At 54.1% G+C, this 21,705-nt stretch overlaps 1 protein-coding gene across 1 annotated transcript; it reads right to left on the minus strand.

Moving 5' to 3' along the window:
* Nucleotides 1–352: 352 nt before the first annotated feature.
* LOC149810945 (uncharacterized) lies at nt 353–3,079 on the minus strand. The gene is made up of 3 exons (XM_089994051.1): nt 2,816–3,079; nt 1,828–2,472; nt 353–790 (listed from the first exon to the last, which is right to left on the minus strand). Exons 1-3 carry the CDS (start codon nt 3,077–3,079, stop codon nt 353–355), a joined length of 1,347 nt encoding a protein of 448 aa, XP_089850177.1.
* Nucleotides 3,080–21,705: the final 18,626 nt, after the last annotated feature.

Here is a 21,705-nt window from a genome sequence, read left to right on the forward strand (position 1 = left end):
GCAGCTTGAGAATGAGTGCGCCATGAGACCCTATTTGTACCACATGCCTGCAGCAACGGCGAGTTGCTGCAATGCGACCTCATCACAGCCGCAGTATTGGCACTTGCAGCTTCAGCAATGCATGCCAAGGAAACACAATCAGCTAGACTCAGAACGGGCGTTGCAGCAGCCCGCTGCCCTCGACCGTTCGCACCCCAACAGCCACATCAGCACAGAAGTTATCGCAAATGCCCCCCCGCCCCCGCCCCTGCCCCCGCGTGGGCTTGTTCCGAGAGAGTGTGTGCACCAAGGGCTAAGCACGGTTACCCCTCCGTTACGGTTACTATAAATGCAAGCCTCTAGACCCGCCAAATCACTGCCGCAGCAGCTTTTCAAGCTCGTCCTCCGCCTCCACCTGCATTTGCCAAGCCTGCTGCATCTCCTCGGCCTCCGCGAGCTCGTTGATCTGCCGCTCGATGTTGTTGAGCTCCGATTTCGGAACCTGTACGTTCATCTCGACTTCGATCTCAATCATGTTTGCGATCTTGCTGTAGCTCTCCAGCATCGCGAGGCGGCTACACGTAGCCTGCTCCAGCTGGCTACGCGCCTTGACTACGCGGTCCAGCCGTGCGTTGTACGCGCTGGCGCCCCCTAGGCGCTGCATCTTGGCCTGAAGCTGCCATAAACGAGCCAGAGACATGATGTCCTCGCTGAGTGATGTCATGAGGCGCCGCATCTTAGTCATCAGTGACGAGTGCTGAGTCAGCAGCACTTGCTTCATCTCCTCGGCAGCCAGCTGCAACACACGCTCCTGTCAGCACAGACTCCTGTCAGCAAGCAGGTCATGATTGTACAGCAACGCATTTCGGCCACTGTTGCGGTCGCAGAGACAGGTATTGACGGAATTTGCAACGAGAGATCCTTGCATGCATTTCGTCACAACAGGGCAGTCGACGCCGCCAGCGTTTCGCCAGACCCTGGAATTTGCAGGCCGCGATGACTTAGAATGCATGAGTTTGGGAGGCAAAACTGGGGGTGGCACCGTATTCTAGCGCATCACTGGACGCGAATCACTGGACGGCTGTTACCAATCCCTCCTGCACTCCTAAGTTCATGTGGGTTCGCTTTTGGGCGGGATACTTGATGTTGATGCCTCCTAAGCGGTTGACAGACTTTTCAATGAGGCGGTATCCAATCGGACAACAAGGAGGTGCAGGAGGATGCGTGAAACTGAAGTCCGCGGGTTAAGCGATTCGCAGTGCTTCGCCAGAATGCGTTTCGACCCCCTTATTCTATAAAACATGGATGTTTGGGCATCTGGACCCAAAAAATCAGAGGTTCTGGCCAAGCACTGGTGATTCGACGGCACCTTCAACGGCAGAAAGTGTTGTCAAACCGCATATTGGAACGCAGAGGCATTGCACACGCAACACTGACATCAATGTCGGATGACACATGGGCTGAAGCACGCCGATGTATGGAATGTCACTTGCACAAGGACGACATCGCAGTACGAGAGGCGTTACCATCGATGCAATGCAAACGGCCTTCAAGCATGCCATGGGTCCCATACGATCCATAGTACGTACGTTGAATCTTCATTACAGCACAAGGCGCATTCCAATGCACAGTCGACCAGACCAGCAAACCCCAAAAAGCCCAGCTGCGTGAGGGGCAGCCTAGCGTGCATGTTGAGCTTCATGGTGGCACCGTGAATTACCAGCAAAGGGCGAGTCACAAAAAGGGGAGGTGGGGGATGTTTTTTTTTTAAGGTGATCTCAAGCAACTCAACAATATGATTGCCTCCTTGCTTTTAGCTGCAGGCAAAAGTTGCTGCGGACAACATACCGTTTCGGCGGGAAGCTGCTTCCACTTCGGCAGCAAGAATATGTTCCCGCCAACCACCGACGAGGTCGCCGCGGCGACGCTCCCCGCGATAAGCAGCGGGTACGCAGGGTCCAAGAGCGCGGAGCCCGCATCTCCCGCTAGTAGCAGCACAGCAACCGGAAACAGCCACGCTGGGAGCCCCGCGCTGTCGGTGGGGGGCCGCAGGGCGGCTGTGGTGGCTCCCGTGGCGTGGTTCGTAATCGAGAGGGGCTCCCCCGGGCGCGTCCCGGGGGGCCGCGACGACAGCAGGCCCCCCTTCTTCATCGGCGCGTTGCCGGAGGGCGACGCGACGACCGTGACGCGCTCACCGACCTGCGCGGGAACGTCCGGGGAGGCCGTGCCGATGCGGAAAGTCCGGCCGACGCCGTCGGGGGTGCGTATGAGGAGCTCGTGGACTGCCTGGCAGGGGGGGCGGCGGAGGAGGAGGCGCAGGACGGGGTTGCCGGAGCCTGCGTTAAGCGCCTCGCTCTTTGCCTCGACCACCGTTCCCGAAAACGTCTCGAACTCGAAGCGGCTTGTCGCGCATGCCACCACGCTGCTGCCCTCTTGCGGGAGCACGACCTGCACGGCGCGTAGTGTCTCGCCCGCCTGTGTGATTTTGTGGGTCTAGATGCCCAAAAATGCACGAGTGTTGGGGACTAAAAAGGGCTAAAAACTGTTGAGGTCTAACGCTTCAGCGAAAGGGTCTAGTGCAGTTCCAAAAGTGCCATGTATACTTGGCCATGTATACTTCCACAGTGATTCTAGCTCCTGATACACTCAGGCAGTGCTTTCAATGATCATGATGTATCGTTTCACAACACTACCGCATCCACACGGTCATTGGGAACTCCAAGAACTACTTGGAGATCAGTGCTTTATAATCTATGGTTAGATTATTCCCATGTTATGACGTCTCAGCAGACACTCATAATGGCAATCGCCGCAAAATGCAGCTGAAGTGACGCACTGTCAAGGGCATGCCGGTCGCGAGGGGCGAGTCGATGACAAGGCCAAACGGCACCTCGTCATTACGCGGTAAGCCACGGCTGCGAATTTGGGAGACCACTGCCAGGGCGTCGCTTACTTTGAGCTCCCTGGCTAGCAGGAGGACGAGGAGCTCGGTGGACTTGATGGTTGCTGTGGGCCAACCCCAAGAGGAGCTTGCCCCTCCAGTCGGGCTCATCATTGATGGCAGCGCGCCTGAAGCTGCCGCGCTGGCATTGCGTCCCATCGCGTCATAGATACTCTGCACACATCATTACACCACATGGAGAGATGATGATGATGATGATGATGATGATGATGAGTCTGATCAGTGACTCCATCCAGCGCGTTGAGGCCAAGGCAGCCCAGGCCACCTTTAATATCATGCAACGCCCAGAACAAGCCGATGTGCGCGACGGCCAATTGACGCTGCCGCTCCGTCACGGAGGCATGGGTATTCGCACCACCACAGCCTTGGAAGCAAAGGCTTCCTTTCTATCCGCCGCAGCCATGGCTGAAACCACCATGCGTGACAGGCCACAGCAATTCCGCCCCTTTGCTAGCCCCATTGGCGCCTGTCTTACGCAAGATTGGCAGGTGCTACACGCGGAAGGCGCGGCGAAAGAGCTCTGGCCCCCGGACGCCCTGGACATCAATGAGGAATGTATCGACACAGTCCTCCCGGGTGTACAGCGCACGTACGCGCGATTCGTGGCTCAGCGCCGCAGCGACGAGCTCTTGGCATCATTCGACACCAACACCGAAGACGGCCGCCGCGACCTAGCTCGCATGCTCAGCTGCGCATGTCGCGCTTCCTCCATATGGATGGACACGCTGCCACTATCCATGGCGCTACAGCTCACAGACTCGGACTTCACCGGCGCCATGCGCCACCGTCTCGGTCTGACGCACATGCCTACCAATGCACCTGGCGTCCGGTGCTGCTGTGGGCAGTACATGCAAGCGGGGGATGTCGACCACGCGATGACCTGCCGGTCACAGTGCACGTCAATGACGTTGCGCCACAACATTCTCACAGAGATTTGGCGCCGCATTGCCTCCCGCGCTGGAATTGCATCATCTGTTGAGCCAACACTCCGAGTGTTGCCTGGCGTGCAAGCTGCCCCAATCGCAGCCCACTCTGCTGCGCGTGGAGACATCTTGCTCGTTCTACCCGGCGGACTCACGGTCGCGGACATCTCAGTGGTGCACCCCTGCGCACCCTCCTTTGCGCAAATCGCACAGACAGAGGGTGGCGCAGCGGCGCATCGCGATCAACTGAAGCGGACAAAGTATCAATCCGCTGACCCCAACAGCTATGCCTTCAGCCCACTGTCGCATGAAACTTTTGGGCGCATGGGGAACGGGGCTATGGAGCTGCTCAATACTCTAGCGACAACAGCGAGCGCTGGAGGGGATGTTATCAAGGCGGGATTTGTCACAAACGCGCTTCGTGAACTCAGCATCGGCCTTTGTAGGGGCAATGGTGTGATGTATCGGCGCTCTCTTCAAGTTCTGGCTCGTGCGAGCGGCCCGCGCGTTCATGACAGGCTTGCCTGTCCCGACCGCTGACGTTCAATGAGCTGTATTGTTTTTCGAATGTGTTGATGTGGTTGTTTTCGGCCTAAGCCGTAGCTCTTGCTCTTTCTCTGTGCGATGTAATGATGATGATGTATCTTTGTACAACACTACCGCATCCACATGGACATTGGCAACTCCAAGAACTACTTGGGAATCCGTGTTATCATTACCACCACCTGAGGCAAGCGTACCTGGACCAGCCTGACTTACCATAACCTGACCTGACATATCTTCTTCGTCTTCGTCTTGTACCCTGCAAGAAAGGAGATCAGCCACAGCTGACCAAAAACGACCCGTCAATTCCTTTGGGAGATCGTCGCAACCCACACTCAGAATCTTTGTCAGGAGATCAACCCCCAACAGAGATTCCAATTTAGTTGCCAAATTCCCGCCTTGTAACCCAAGACCTCCAACCGTTTCAAGAAATTGGTCTATTTTAGGCCACAAGATGGGACAATCCACAGTACAGTGAACACAGCCTGTGTGAGCATCCCCAAATGCTCATCGCAGTCATTGCAGTGATACTGTAAGGGATCCACAAACTCGTAAGTTTGATTTTGAAGTCGGCTTCGTAGGGCAAACAGTTTACCACTCTTGGCGCTCATGATAGTCCGAGCCCGAACAGAGGGCAAACTTGACAGATATGGTGCAAGACTGCGTGGTTGTTCACCGATGCACGTCCACTTCCATGGCACTGCAGAGTGCGGCGATGCAACATATCTGGCTTTCCCCCGAATTAGGTGCCAACTCCAGATATTGTCGAGGAGGTGTTGCCTATCAACCTCATCAGTAGGCAACGCCTCTGCTCTCAGCACTGGCATATTCACTGTACGCACTCCCCCTTGAGATCTGGAGGAGGTACGCCTAGCGACCTGCTGTTTTTTAGGGGCCTTGAAGATGTCAGAGATATTCAGGTCGTGGCAAATGTCCGCTGAAAATTTCTGCACCTCGCCTTGCCAATTGGCCCCTGCCCTTGGGCGCCCGACGGCTCTATGCCCAGGAAAGCGACTCGCTTTTGCCAGTTTACACCATCGAGTTCCTTGTAAGGTGGACAAATGCTTGTCATAGCATTGTTTAGAGGCATCCATTAGAAGCGAGGGGGGCAGTAGGCCCAGGTCTGTGAACAAGACTTCTGAGGCAACTTGTACGCACTGCAATCCCATCACTGCTCGCATCGCCTCCTTTGCGACGACGTCAAAGCAGCGTCTATTGACTTGTGAGGTTGACCAGACCTCACTACCAAACAGAACTGAGCTGTAGAAAGGGTCTGGATCATCATGGCGCGAGTTTTGAGAAGGCTTCATAATATCACATAGATAAAGGCAGGAAGTAGTCAACAAGCAACAAAGTGTCATAAAACATACATCATAACATCACATAGCTTATGGCAGGACATCAACAAGCAACAAAGACAGCACATTCGAAGTGATACAGCTCACTGAACGTCAGCAGTCGGAACGAGCAAGTCTGTCATGGAGAGACAGCATCATCATAGCTTATAGCCAAACTACCGTATCGCTGCTAACTGTTCAATCACGCTAATATTCAAACTTTGTCCGAATCCTGCAAACCATTCAACCGTAGGTGACATAGATCAGGATTATTTATTAAAATAGACCCGAAAATTAGATAGTAAAAATCGCTATTTTTTGACCGACATTTTCTGGAGATTTAGGATGGAAATTTTTCAAACGGCCATTTTTGCGATTTGGGTTGAATATTTAGCGGCAGTACGGTATATGAAATCGTCACGTGATCGGATTCGACACGCGATCGAATCAACATGCGATCGGAAGGTGTTTAGAAGGTTGATGCAGTCAACTGTGCCAGAAATAAGGTGTTGAAGCGATTTATGGCCACGTGATTGTAAGGTGCTGGAGCGATTTATGTCAGGTAATCGAAAGGAGTGCAGAGTCGCCGAAAACGGACCTGAACGAGTGATTTCACGCGGAACGTGCTTCGATTGCGACACGGTGTTGCTAGAGGCCTTGCAAATCAATGTTCAGTTTAACGCGCTGCAGCCCAGCATCACAGCAAACCCTCTCATCGTCCAATGAGATCATCTCATGACTATCGGCTGAGCAGTTATCTACCTATAGATACCCTCGGAGCGGCGTTGTTGTCTAGACTACGGTATGCATCAGGTTGGGAGAGGCAGCCACTGCTTCGCCGAAAGCATGCAGGTAATAGATGACCTGCGTGTTATCGGCGGAGCAGTGGCTGCCTATCCCGATCTAATGCATACCGTTGTCTAGACAACACACGCCGCTCCGTGGGTACCTATAAATACCTGCGTTTGGAAGTCATGGAGCAAATGGAAATGTTTAGCAATTGCTGAACACTACCGCATCCACGAGGACATTGGCAACCCCAAGAACTACTTGGGAATCATGTGTGAGTAGTAAAACTAGCGGTCGTTGTACCGTTGCAAGTGTGTGTTATGGTTTTCACCGATGCACATGTGTGCTCGTATCGGGGTACTCTAGTTATTTGACAGTCTGCGAGAAGTGATCCCGTGACTCATCTGTGATGCCCTTCTAGCATGCGTGCTCGGATTGCAGGCTCGACCTTACAGTGGAACTCGTGAGGCTTGCCTCAGATTTGTTGAGTTTGAGCTACTGTTCAGTGCCATACCCATCAGGACCAGCCTCTGATCAGACTCTTGTCTGGACTTGCTAGTAGATTTTGTTTCGATTCCCAAGTAGCTCTTGGAGTTGCCACTGTCCATTAGGATGCGGTAATGTCGTGAAAAGATACCTCACTGAATCACATATAGACAACGGCACGAAGTAGTGAACACGTTCGAAACAAAACAGCTGAACGTCAAGAGGTCGGGACAGGCAAGCCTGTCATGAACGCACGGCTGGTCGCACCAGCCAAAACTTGAAGAGGGCGCCAGTACATCACAGCATTGCCCCTGCATAGGCCGATGCTGGATTTGCGAAGCGCGTTAGTGACATATCCGTCCTTCTCCGGCACTCGCGGAAAGATACATCGTCACCATCGGTAGCAACTACCTCAACTAGCTCTACTGCGGCTAGTGCAAGGTTTGTCATTGTCCACAACAAAGATGGAGCCTGTGCTCACATGCGCAGTCCTATATAGGTGTTTAGTTGCGGACAATGCTAGATTTAGCTTGCGGTAGCCAGTTTGTCAACAGTGTGCATCGCACACATCTTAAGGACGATGTCTTGACTACATGATTTGGAAAGTTGTTTTCAGTAGTTTTCCTGAACAGGGTCACAGACAGCAACCTCCATCAAAACGAAAGCATAGTAATGATGTGGCGTTAGGGGTCAGGGTTCTTTCCTGCCATTATCTATGTGGTGTAATGATGTGGGGTTAGAGGTCAGGGGTTATTTCCTGCCATGATCTATGTGGTGTAATGATGTGGGGTTGGTTATGGTAGCAAGTAGTGATCTCCCAAGAAGAACTTGGAGTTGCCAATGTTCACGTAGATGCGGTAGCGTTGTAAACAGACACATTATCCAGGTACGCTTGCCTCAGGTGACGGTAACGGTAGCATTGATTCCCAAGTGCTTCTTGGGGAATTGCCAATGTCCATGTGGATGCGGTAGTGTTGTAAAAAGGTGCATCATCAACACACATCGCTTCCAACACGCACCTGCGCGAGTGTGATATTGCCTCGATCAAATGCTGCAGCCATCAGCGCCAGGCAGTCTGATTCAGTGAGCACTGTGAGGTAGTCTCCACTCTCGGACAGCTCGAGAAAGCTCGCAAAGCAAGCAGTTGCGTCTGTGCAGCTGGTGAGCTGCCTCAGCTGCGTGCTATCCAATAGCACAGGGTGCAAGTCCTTCGACGCGGCGTCTGAGTCACCCCCTGCATCCCCCCCCCCCCCTGGAGGCTCCAGCGCGTCGATGGCTTGAGCCAGCGCCAATGCATCCCCCTCTATGCCCTGCAACACAATGTATCTGTTTACAACCCCCTGGAGTCACCACCGCATCCACATGGACATTGGCAACTCTAAGAGGAACAAGCACCGCGCGTACAACTCGGTGCTTCGTCGTGCAGTTGGTTTGTGGTTCTGGATGGCTGAAATCAAAGTATTTCTGGCGGCAGGAATCGGGGTCCAACTCTGTTGTAGTATAGTACTGGCAGTATTTGTTGCGACTCATCCGGGAGCGCTTGTGTCCGCTCCTTGAGCGCGGCAAGGTGGTCAACGCGTTCGTTTAGGGAACATGTTGTTTGCCATTGGCTGAAACAACGACGACGCCCTAAGCGGACATCACACGCAACCACAGCAGCAGCTTTTGACGAACGTGCAATGTTTCGCGGGCTTTCAAGTTCGCGGGTGCTCATGGCCACTTGCCTTGAGCAAAATATCGTCGAGTTCAGTGGGCCTGTCGCATGTTTGCCCCAGTACGTGTTCACTGAGTGAACATTGCTGCGCGAAAATCATCTCACCCGCTTTCAAACGCTCAGTGTTCTGAATGGGATGAAACCTCGCCACACAAACACGACGTCACGCTCTCTGCGGCTGAATTCTGCGAGGCGGACGTTCTCGAGAAGACATCTGTTTCGACGTCCTCGACCTACTCCCTTGCAATGCTGTGTCGATATCGGCCAAGAAAGAGTCAAATCAAAACTGAACCAGAATCCACGCAACAGAGCATTGGCCCCCGACTGTGGCCCCCAACCGGCTCGATTGAACGGGTCGCTTGAACCGGACCGCACTCGACTTCTGTCGTGCACGCCGCGAGAATCAAGAAGTACACCATACAAATTGGCGCGCTCATCATCCTTTCGGGCTGATAACGAGGCGCAGTCAACAGAAGGAGGAACATGAAGAAAACGAGGACCAGGTCCGACGTTAGCCAACGCACACACGAACAATCACGATCAGTCAAACAGCTGTGACATGATCAGGAGGCTAGCGCACCATGTTACTGGACTCGTACACCGGGGCTACATGCCTGCGATGTGAGCGACGTCGGGAACTCCTGCAAGTCCGTCGAAACACGGCGCTCCTGGGGCGCACGGGGAACGTTGAAATGCAGCGGGCATGTCCACTTGTGCTGGGCACTTCCGCTGACATGAGAAGCATGCTCCGCTTTTTCGTATCGCAATCAGATTGGAGGTGCTGACGTCAGTACGATTTTGAAGGTTTAGCACAAGCGAATCGGACAGCCTGTGCCAAATGCTGGACTAACAGTTGAAATATGTTCTCAGGGCTACGTTTGAAAGGTGGGCCAGGTGGCCATTGCGTTTGCCGCGCTGACAAACCCGCCAGTTGAAAGCAGCACAGGCACCTGTCAGCAGGACGAAAGCGGAGTGCAGGAAAAATGCAAAGACACCAGGTATGATTGTTTCTGATAGCGATCGCAGGCCCACACTTCAAGCGAGACCTGTGCCTGCGTGCTGACGTCGAGTTGGCACCCACAGGGTTCAATTCGCTGGATACACGCCGCTTCAGTGAGCAAACCAACACCGAAGCTTTCCTGCTCGTCACGTTTAGTGTCTGGATTAAGTTGTTTCTTCGCAACATTCGCTCACCTGCGCGTGCCTTGAAGAACTGTGGCACGACCAGGTATGAGCAATTTGAAAACCCGAAAACCGGAGCTATCTGACGATGCAAATGGCCTCAATGTCCTTGTCAATGACGTGCGGACAAGCACATCTCATTAAATGGCTGGCCTTTCAAACTACAAGTATTTTTTCGCAGAGCTGCATGATGTATCGGAAAACTCCTGTGCAGGCAAGGTCGACTTCTTCATCCGTTGCCAAAGGTACGACCCACGCCAGGAGGTTGTTCGTTGCTTGCTCATCGGCCCTGGATTTTCAGTGTGTCATCATTAATCACTGTGATGTTGCTGAGTTGTTGCAGCGTGTTTTCTGAAAGGCATGATGTGGGTAGGCGCACTTTGCTTGGGGCCTTGCATGACTTTCCATGGGCTGCCGCAAATTGTTTGGCGCAAAATGAAACTGAAATCTATTTTTCGTGTCATGCGAGTGAATGGAACATCATAAAAGGCTGTACGTTAGCCAAAGTGTCGTATCGTTGGGCAAGGCGACAAGATGCGCAAGGCATAGCTACAAGGCAAAGCAAAACCTTATGCAGTGCAGCATCGTCGCTGTTTATGTATGCATATCACATGTTATGTACACTTTTCGCGCAACGCTATGGTGTGTGAGAGCCTGGAACGCCTTTCTGCAACGCCGTGCTGAAATGTGCAATCGTGGTCAGAGAACTTTCCTTGCGCGCAACCTTTTATCAAGCCACCTTTTATATGAAATCGCATACCTCTCTGAAGCTCTTTTCTGCCGTTTGTCTGGCTTCAACTTGCTCCGTTGAAGCGGCTCTGGGCAATGAGCTGGGTCTTGGTCATCAGCAGCAATGTCTCGGCTGGTTCTGCAGCGCGTTATGTGATAACATGCGAGAAACATCGGTAGTTCATTGTATGTAGTCACTTTCGGACGTGCGTCGTCGCTTTGCACATGTGCCGATGCCTTGCCACACTTGACAAACGATGCATACGAACCCTGAGCATGAAGCGGAGGTGTAGACAGGGACATGTCCAAAATGATAAGCTCGACACATTCAATAAATTATGATAACTCGATTCGCGATATGCGTAAATTCTCGTACGTGCATCTATGTTGGCGAACCTCTGCTAAGTGACACTCATGAAGAGCTCGAAGGTATTGCCGAGCAACGCTGTCACACCCGAAGCTTTTCATTCGAAGCGCGAATGTGTCTGATAAATCAATTAGCAGCTGAGAAGTGAGGGCATTGACCTGAAAGCGATCTTGGACTGCTGACGTTTCGCTTCGCAAAGTAGTCGAACGTGGCACGCATCTCGAGAGATACTAACCAGCATCTTGGCACACGAACCGATTGATTCGGTCATTTTTAACACTGTTAGATTGGCATGTCACTGTTTGGAGGCGACCCAACAAGCAGCACTTTGCTCGCAGGTGAGTATCTGTAAACGCAGCACAGTAGAGATGGGGAAGCGAGGTCAGCAAGTTGACATCGAAAGCGTCGCTCACGGGAAGGGCAAGCGAGAGTCGAAAAGGACGAAAATGTTCGACAACTCATGGGACACGGAGGCGACACCTGCGCAGCCCGACCTGCGAGTGCCAAAGCCAACAAGGTCTGAGCTGCCCTTCGAAATCCGCGGTGGGAATGCGGGTCCCTCGCCACGGGAGGACCTGGCGACCGCGGTCAGGGGCCTGTCGCAGATGTGCATGGGCCGCCTCCCATCACAGGTGCACAGAGCAGACGCTGCTGCAAGGAGGGCTCCCCTAAGCCTTCCACCATTCCGCCCGAGCACCTGTCACGCGCAACGGCTGCCGGAAAGCACGCTTGCAGGGCAGCAGTCAAGCAGACTTGCGTGCGAGATGCCTCCCATGCATCTCGCCAACACGTCGGGCGGCCCAATGCTCGGCGGCACGCAGCTCGCGAGCGCGCTCGCAGGCGCGCTCGCGCCCTCTGCAAACCGCCCCCCACTCCCACTCTTCTCGCAGCACAAGGAGTTCCTTCGGAAGCTGGCCGCCATGCAAGACGCACCCCAGCACGGACGCCCTGCGGCCCCCGGCGTCTTCCACAGCGGCCCCCAAACGCAGAAGCTGCGGCAGCAGCAGAAGTCCGCCAGCAGCGACCGCAGCCACGCGGCAGGGTCCGGCAAAGCGGACCGGGAGCGCGGCAATCCCAGCAGCGGCAGCGAGCGCAGCCGATTTGATGGCTTCGGCGACGCGGAGGCGCCCGAAGCAGCCTCTCGCTTGAGAGTTGAATCGCTGCACGTCGTGGGGCGCTGGTCCTGCCTGCTCCCGGCTCCGCTCGACTTTCCCAGCCACTACATTGGGAACGCATGCGCCGATGGATCGGGGGGGCGGGGCCACAAGTGGGTTGGCGGCAACGACGGGGCCCCACTGCCCCTCTTCAAATCGGCGCTCCCACCGATGCCGGTGGGCGTTGGGCGCTTGCCGGACTTGGCGGCGGCACATCCGCCTGCGATGCCGCGGCAGGCGGAGTCGGAGGCCCTCCACGGGCCGCGCGAGCTGATCGTCGATAACGTGGAGGCAGTGACGAGGAAGTGCGCGCGCGTGGAGAGGGGGGGGGCGTCCGTGGCCCGCACAGAGCCGGCGGTTGCTGCATCGTCCGCAGCAGACGATGGAGCTGCTGCTGGAGGCGAGCCGGCTCAGCCATCGTCCGAGCAGGTGCGCTACAATCGTCTCGGAGCCAGTCTGATGATCGAGATGTTAATTACTCCAACTGCTGACGTTCAATGAGCTTTGTCACTTCGAATGTGCTGTCGCAGTTACTTATTGTACATTTCCTGCCATTATCCATGTGATGTAATGACAAAGACTTGGTCGCTTGGTGCCTATTTCCTGCCTCATCTATGTGTCGTATTGATGATGAAGCTTCGGCCTGACCATTAATTATATTTTTGGCCTGCTCCGTAGTTTTATCCATGTAATGTTATGATGATGAGGTGTCTTCTCACAACATTACCACATCCACGGACGCTGGCAACTACATGGGAATCAGTCTAGTTTTGCGTCTGGTTCTGCACCGCCTTTGAGACAGCAGCGGTTCAGTACAAGGCACTTATTTGCGGCTGGTTCCGTGCAGGAGGGCGGTCTGGAGCTCCTCTCGACGGTGGCGTTGCTCCTCTCAGCTGAGGAAGAGGCGCCTGTGGCCATCAGGAGGAGCAGCCGACAGGTGCGCCCGGCAGCATTCCACCAGACCCTGTCCAGATGCCCAAAAAATGCATGATTTTGTTGGATGGAAAGGGGTGCCGAGAACCATTCTGGGGACGCTCTGGTGCCCGATGCTTTCTGCTTGGTAATTCGGCATTGGGATCATCGTGGTAGCACTGCCTAGGGGCTGTTCAGAGGTCAAATCTACTAATGAATTCCATGTGATGATGATGATGTATCGTTTTACAACACTACCGCATCCACATGGACATTGGCAACTCCAAGAAGTACTTGGGAATCAGTGCTACCATTACTTTCATCTGAGGCAAGCGTACCTGGACCAGCCTGACTTACCATATCCTGACCTGACATGTCTTCTTCATTGTCTTGTACCCTGCAAGAAAGGAGATCAGCCACAGCTGACCAAAAATGGCCCGTCAACTCCTTTGGGAGATCGTCGCAACCCATACTTAAAATGGTTGTCAAGGGATCAACTGCCAACAGAGATTCCAATTTAGTTGCCAATATCCCACCTTGTATGTGAAGGACTAAACATAGATATCATCTAGTTACATCAGGCAGTCATGACCGGATCCACAGCAGAGGCAGGCAGGCGATGTGAAGTGGTGAGAACAGATGTCACATCGGGCAGCCGTGACCGAGGGGGGGAGGCGGCGAGCGGGTACACTAGGGAAATGCGTGCTTCGAAACTATATGTGCAAACAAAAGAAATAAGGACATGAGACATGTCCATGTATTTGCGGGACAGAAATAGGGGTCGAAAGCCAGACGCTTAAAATGCACGAATTTCGGGGACAGAAAACGGGGTCGAAACCCAATCTGGCAAAGCAAAGTGTAGAGATGCTCATGGGGAAGGAGGAGCAGGGCCTTTGGGGGGCAGTCGGTGGATGATGATGGCGATGCATTTTTTTATTTTATTTTTGCATATTTCTACAACACTACTGCCTCCACATGGACGTTGGCACCTCTATGAACAACCTGGGAATCAGTACCACCATTACCGTCACCCGAGGCAAGCGTACTTGGACCAACCTGACTTACCATAGAGAGAGAGGTTACTGCTGTTCTAGCTTTTGCTGACATCTGGAGCTGCATTTGCAGGTGAGGAAGCGCACAAGGTCGTGAAGGCTTTGCAAGGGCTTCTCACCGCCCTTCCAGCCTCCTCTCGCTCGTTTCAGCGAGGCCCGAGGGCGCACAAGCTCAGGACAGCGCTCGACTCTGCGTTGAGAACGCGAAGTCTGGAGGAGGTCTGAGGCCGCCCGCGATTGCAGCTAGGTCCTCCAAACATCAATGTAGCAGCCTCGGACCACCGGAAAACTGTTAGCGCCGACCCAAGGTTTGAACGCGCGACCCCTCGATTCGAGGGTGGACAGTTTGACCACCTGTTCAGCGTGCAAAATCGGCTTGAATGTGATTACCGGCCAATGGTTAGATTTCTGTGCTGCTTGTACGATTCTGACAGTTGTATAGCTGTTTGGCGTGGCGTGCGTTTGGCGGCCACATAATATTTTTTTTCCTTAGCAGATGTCAACCTTTCAGGCATCCTTGAGTTTTGAGAACAGTTCAAGCTGCCTGTTGGTGCATGCGCGCCGCAATTGCGCGCTGCACTCAGCTCACCTGGCATTGCATGTGATGTCTTTGCTAGTACCTAAGTTTTTCTGAGTCTTGCGATGGCCAGGCCCTAGATGAGCCCTAGATGAGCCCTAGAAGAGCCCTAGATGAGCTCTAGATGAGCCCTAGATGAGCCCTAGACGAGCCCTAGATGAGCTGTAGATGAGCTCTAGATGAGCCCTAGATGAGCCCTAGATGAGCCCTAGATGAGCCCTAGATGAGCCCTAGATGAGCGCTAGATGGCCAGGCTCTTGATTAGGCCAGGCTCAAGATGTGCTATGAACTGTAGCATGTCAGTCGGCTGAATCTGCCTTTGGAAAGAGTTATCCCTTTGAAGGATAATATCCATGCCAGTATGTGGATGTGACACTTGTTTTAAATTGCGGCTGAATCCTGTCGCCTTCCTGAGTGATACTGTAACCGTGAGTGACAGCTTTGGCGACGCCCCATGTGAATGTGGTGGTGTTCAAGAAGATTCGCCACCTCGGCATTCATGACCACCATCATTCGTCTTCGATATTGCCATGTCATACATTGCGCTGTTGTGAAACGTACATCAGAGCAACGAACGACAGGCAATTGACTTCTGCCTGCCGTTAACGAACGTTTTTGCTTTGATGTCGTTCTACCTGTATACCTAGCCTCTTGCTCAGACCGTTCGGCACGGTCCAACCGGCAGTCCTACCTGTAACTCCTTGAATGAATACCTCAGGCACTTTTGCCATTGTGCCACTGCTGCGCATACTGGGTGTTGCCTGGTGTGGTTGCATGATGAAATGCATGTTGCAGGTGATGGTAGCAGTAGCACTGATTCCCAAGTAGTCCTTGGAGTTGCCGATGTCCTGTGCCTGCGGTGGTGCTGACCCAAGATACATCATGTTCTGCCTTGTGATGCATCATTGCAGATGCACACACTTCCTACATGGTGATCACGTTTTGCAAATCAGGCGATGTCGTGGATGGCTTGCAAGCAATACAGAGCCTATGTCACATGTCATCACATGTCTTCGCCAGCCAGTATGATCTGCGGGTCCAGATGCCCAAAAATGCATGGATTTATGGGACACAAATGGGGTTGGAACCCAATCTGTCAAAGCACCGCATCATGTCATTCGTCCCGTGAGGTTTGTGGCCGTGAGCATGGGCACGGACAGAATCAGATTGGGTATCTTGTAGCGCGTCCGTTAGGCGCGAGATCAGCTCTGGCTGTCTCGCCGGTTGTCAACGCCGCCTTCTTTGGGCTGGCGTATCTCTTTACTTTTGTAGCACATCCGGCAATAATATTGACCTTGCTGACTTCACGCTCTGTGGCCCCGAAAGATGGCTGAAAGGTGGCAAGGAAGTGCGATACATCCGCTAAAAAGTGTCCAGATCACCATGCATGTGGATGGGGATTATGTAACAAAACACATATTGGGAACCGCAAGCAAGCAATCAACCAGTAAGGGACACGGTCTGTTGCTGGTAGATCTGCAGACTCCAAGCCAGGCGCATCTGAAACATTGACTCTGATGTTTGACCAGGTCGATGTTCAACAGATTGTCCCGCGTACAGAGAACACGGATGGAGCGAAATCAACCCAAGTGATCCATTAAGGAGCGAGTGCGCATCCCCGCCTGTCATGATTCCGCGCGAAGATTATGATAATGTATCACCACTACGGCATCCACATGGAGATTTGCAACTCTAAGAACTACTTGGGAGTCAGTACATAGTGAATGAAATGGAAGCCGCGCTTGCGTTACTATCCATGAACAACGAAGTGCCTTGCAGCGCCTCAGTAATGTTCCATCTGCAGATACACCATGCAAAAGCTATTGCACCATGGCTTTTTTCTCACTGCTCGAGGTACCATGCAAAACTAAGAAATCACTGAATATCTGGCATAGTTGATGGAATCATTCATGCAATATTCACCAAAAACAAAAGCCTTGTGTTGACAACAGTGGAACCAGCTTCACAGCATAGACACCACCACTACACACCTTGCTGCCACGTGTGATGTTGGTGCAATGGTGTATCTTCTACAACGCCACCGCATCCACATGGACATTGCTTACCCATTTGATGTATTGATGTATCCAATGATGTATCTCCCACAACGCTACCGGATCCACATGGACATTGGCAACTCCAAGCACTACTCACTTCCCAAAAATCAATGCTACCATTCCCATCACCAGTGATGGGTTTGCTTAAAACCAGCAGCTGGGCGTATGCTAGCTTTTAGCAAAGGCTGCGATGGCAAGCCCAAGCAAACCATGTTGGTAGATGTGTATGGCTGGCCTACAGGTCTGGAGGATCCATGCCATATGGGTTGCAAAAAGATACATATCATGCATGATATGTATCTTATATGAACACTACCGCATCCACGTAGACACTGGCAACTGGGGTCTTACATATAGATCGGGGCTTTGCCAGAATGGGTTTCGGCCCTGGTTGTGAGGTGTGAGCAACAAGCAATGCAAACAAACAAAAACTTGGCAGCCATGAGTATCAGCCCTGGAACCTTTCTGACAGGCCATGAACAACACACTCCAGAACCATAGCAAGTAAGTTTTAGCCGCGAGATAAAGCATTCTGTTTGTTAGTGTTTTAGGGAAGCAAGTTAATGCTACTTGCATTCATGTAGGGCAACGCTATAAAGCAAAGCTAGAAAGCACAGCTTCATTCTGCGATATAATATAGCCATACAGCAAGGTCTCATATACCCACCGCATCCTCGAGGATGTTGGCAACTTGACAGCGCCTTTGTTATCATGCATCACACGCAATGAATTTCCTCGTGAAATCAGCGCTTCGTCAGCTTGGGATTTGAACCCCATTTTGGTCTCAATAATTCATGCTTTTTCAGGCATCTGAACCAGGAAATCGCACGGTCAGGCAACATTCTGTCACAAGCGGATGACACTTCGGCTCCTCGTGGCCTTTGCAGCAGGGGTGATAGTCTCAGAAGCAATCAGTTTCACCAGAAACGGGTTCGACATGAACCCACCGCATCCGTGAGGATATTGGTAACTTGACAGCAGCTTCAAATCATGCACCACACGCTCTGAATTGCTCTTGAACAGAGCTTTGCCAGCTCAGGTTGCGACCCCCGCTTCAAACGCCAATGTACATGTATTTTTCATGCATCTGGACCCGCAAATCACAGAAGCTGATGCTGGCAAAATGCTACTCAGGCGAGACTGATGCAGTTCCTGATATGTTAACAGGGAGTGGCAACATAGGCTCCTGTAAATGAAGAGACAAACATCACTTGAATCTAACAGCTTGTTAGATTCACTGGCATAATTGTCCCTGCAAATTTTGTTTCGCCCAATGTCAACGCCGCCTTTCTCGGCTGACGCATTTCTTTCTTTCCCTGCAAATCCTCGGCATTGCTCTTGCATCAACTCACACATGGAAGACAGCACGTACCCTTGTGCTGGAGAATATTGTTTAGAGCGAGCTTGGGCAATCTTCATCGCCTGGTGAAGGCCTCATAACTACCGCCCAGGAGAGCAATGCTGTTGCAGCATCGAAGACGCCAAAGAGGTGCAAGTATGGAAGGTGTCACCCGCCAATGCCTTGCCCGATGTCAACTCCAACCTCCTCGGGTGGCATATTTTGTTTGTTTTTCAGCCACCAATGCAGTTCTTGAAGCAGCACCAGGTGTCGGGCTGTGCAGGAGGTGCGTCGAACGGAAGATAGCTGCAGCCGCCGCCACGTGCGCAATAGTGCCGCGCGGGGGGCTGAAGTCCCCGTTGTTGCAGCCACCGGGCGCGCCCACCAGAATGCAGCCAAAGTTGATACACGACCTCTCGCAGCGGAGGCCTTCATACATCGGCTCGCACACGCATTTCCACCCAACCTCGCCGTCGATGACGCACTTTCCGTGCGCACCGCACGACTGCCCTGCGCACGGGTTGACCTCGCAGCGCGGCCCGGCCCACGACGGCTCGCAGACACACGCCCCCACGCTCACCGGAAGCGTGCCGCCCAGATACTTTGCCGCGCAGCGCCCATGCGGTCCGCAATTCGCCTCCGCGCAGACGTCCACCTCACACAAGTCCCCTGAGAAACCTGGCTCGCACACGCACTGCTTGAGGCCGCAGTCGCAGTAGCCGTTTGCGCACCCTCCCGGGCAATCTGAGTCACACGTCACTGGCTTGATCGCGCGGATGGACGCCGGACAGCCGACAGGCGGCATGGGGGGGAAACTTGTGCAAGCACCGTGGCCCCAGGCCTCTGGCGGCAGATAGTTTGAGCTATCCGCAAAGATGAATCGGCGGTCGTGCTGCGAGTTGATGACTGGGGGACATGAGCGGCCCGCAACTTTCAGCAAAAGCTCATCCGGATGCCAGCGGTTTCCGAAGATAGGGTCGGAGAACTCGATGATCCAGTCGGCGGGCAGAGGGTTGCCGCCGTTCAGAGAGATGCGGTACTCGTGGTCCGTGCCGGGGATGACGGGGAATGCGTAGCCCTGCTTGCGCGTCGAGAAGTCGTTGCCGATTTGATGGTACGGCATCGAGAGGGTACTCACCGGGGCGCCCCCCCCTTGCCATAGCTCGACGTTTAGGCGAGGGCCTGTTGCTTTTGTGTAGCCCCGCGTCCAGATCTTGAGCGACCGGAGCGGTCGCTTGCACAGGATGCCATCCGCGTACACGGTGGTAAGGTCTTTCATCGGTGTGCTGAGCGATGACGCGCGGACACACGTCCTGCCGCCGTCGATGGCGAGCAGGTACGTGAACGTGTTGGACGCAAGCGAGCAGAACCCGGGAGGGAAGACCAGTCCATTGGGGTTGGCCTCTTCCGGCGGCGAGAGCGTGAACATGCCGCCGTAGTTGTTCGCCTCGACGTGGAACTCAAACTGTAGCCGTGACACCGCAAAGACCGCATTGACAAACACGTAGATGGGGCTGCACAGCGCTCCGGTGATGCCGATGTTGCAGTGGTGGTTGCTCTCAAAGTGCATGTTGCCCTCGAAGCGGGTGCCTTCAATGAGAAACGTGGCCTGGTCCGGCAGCGCCATGTTGCCGTCGCGGTAGTATCCATCCTTGAGATGCGCGGAGCAGCCGTCGCGGAAGTTCTTTGTGCCCTTCCAGTACACGAGGTTGAGGTTGCCGATGGACGAGTGCCGCGCTAGCTGCACATCGCCCATGTCGTACGTCCCTACGAACACGTTGCTGTAGTCGACATTGTTTGCAAGCACCATGCCCCAGCCGTTATCGGTGCCGTCCGGTAGAAGTGCGCGGCAAGAGGTGAGGTTATCAACGGTGCCGTCCAGAGCGAGGCGTTGCCCAGTGCGCTTTGGGAAGTCGTTGCCGAGCATGTATGTGCCAAAGCGGCCATGCCCGTGGAACGTATTGCCCTCGAGGCGTCCAAACGCGCTGTTCTGCGGACACACTTTGCCAATGACCAACCCGCGGCCGAATCCCGCCGAGTCGCCCGTTTCGTACAGCATGCCGTTGAATGAGTTGACAAAGCGGTTGCCGATGACGTTGTTTGTCTGACTCACAGCCCACAGCCCCGCCTGGTTGAGGGATGTGTCTCCCTGGGCTCCGTCAGTGCCTGGGACCGTGCAGCCACCCTTGGGGCCGTTCATGGGCCAGGGGCAGATGCCGACGTTGTTGAGGATGTTGTTGTACATTTCGTTGCCATCCTCGATGTAGATGCTCGAGCCGCGTATGTCGTTGAAAACGTTGTCCTGCACTGTGGAAAGGTGCGTGCCGTGGACGGCAATGCCGCGCTGCTGACCGAACTCGACAGCATTGCCCTTGAATCGGCAAAACCGACACGCCCCCATCGCGTGCATGTGCATGCAGTACTTGCCCAGAACACCCCGCTGCCCGCACTTCTCCACGCGCGTATACAACATGGACATCGTGCCGCCCTTGCGCATGATCGTGTGCAGCCCCATCGTGCACTTCGTGCCCCCTCCCACCGGAGCGCAGGGAACGTGCTCAAAGTCATCCCCCGTGATGAGGACGTTTCGGCTGAGGTTGATGACCTCGGCCGACATCAGCGCGGCACTGCTCGTCTCCCACGTCCACACGAAGTCAGCTTTGAACGCCTGGGTGGTGCGCGCATCTGGCGCGGTCGCGAAAGCTGCCGCGCCAAGCTCCACGATGTTACCTGCAGCAAAGCGCTTGATGAAGAACGCATCGGCGGTTCCGTAGGAGCCTGTTGTGGTTGGCGCGATGACGATACGGTCGCCGATCTCCCACCCCATGAGCGTGGGGTTGTGCATGAGTGTAATCGACGTCGACCCCGCGGCAGCCGGTTTCGCAAGAAGGCTCCATGTGCGCCTCATTTTCTTGCCCGTCACGCGGATCACGGGTCCGTTCTCCGGCGGCGTCAGCGTCGAGAGGCCGCCGAAAGCGCGAAAACCTAACGTGGAGTGCGAAGCGCGGTTGTTCTTGATGTACACAATGCTCTTCTTACTCTCGACTCTCAGCCTGAAGACTCCACGGTCCTCAACTGCGATGTAGCCAGCACAGAGCCACTGGTTTTCTGCACCTTGTGTGTCGTCGGTCCACGTCAGCCCCCCCCGCACAACGAGCGCTGCGACGTTGAGGTGGTTGTTCATTGTTAGGTTGGCTCCCGGGGGAATTACGCAGATGGAGTCTGTTCCGCAGAAAGCTTGCACCTGAGTCGCTGTCATCGTCCCGGTCGTCACTTTCGTCGGGAGGTTGGTGGCCGCGGCCCCCTTGCCCTTGCACTGAGTGACGAGGCCACCGGGCAGTGGAGCGGTGTATGAGTCTTTTACAATCTCGTTCCAGTTCGCGAGGTACGGTGCCTCATCACCTTGGAGAAAGCTGATGCAGCGGACTGCCGTTAAAAGCAGGGAAAGGGTCGCCAAACGGAGGGCCTGTTCGAGGTGCGCATGGTGGCGAACAGGCGCTGGATGGCTCGTCAAGGACCGCAAGCGTTGTGGCTGGAGCTTGAGATGCATGTCTGTCTCATCAATGATTGGAAACAGGGAAGCTGCCGGAAACGAGGATCCAC

The sequence above is a fragment of the Nuphar pumila genome, unplaced genomic scaffold (assembly GCF_984573655.1).
Source record: "Nuphar pumila unplaced genomic scaffold, dmNupPumi1.hap1.1 HAP1_SCAFFOLD_163, whole genome shotgun sequence".
Taxonomy (NCBI): domain Eukaryota; kingdom Viridiplantae; phylum Streptophyta; class Magnoliopsida; order Nymphaeales; family Nymphaeaceae; genus Nuphar; species Nuphar pumila.

What these genes read in the sequence shown, in the direction of transcription:
- LOC149810945 (XM_089994051.1), bottom strand. Translation starts at nt 3,079, where the DNA reads ATGGGACGCAATGCCAGCGCGGCAGCTTCAGGCGCGCTGCCATCAATG. An exon ending in CGACCGGCATGCCCTTGACA is followed by an intron (nt 2,473 to 2,815) that starts GTGCGTCACTTC and finishes TTGGGCATCTAG; the next exon opens with ACCCACAAAATCACACAGGC. An exon ending in AGCAGCTTCCCGCCGAAACG is followed by an intron (nt 791 to 1,827) that starts GTATGTTGTCCG and finishes CTGTGCTGACAG; the next exon opens with GAGCGTGTGTTGCAGCTGGC.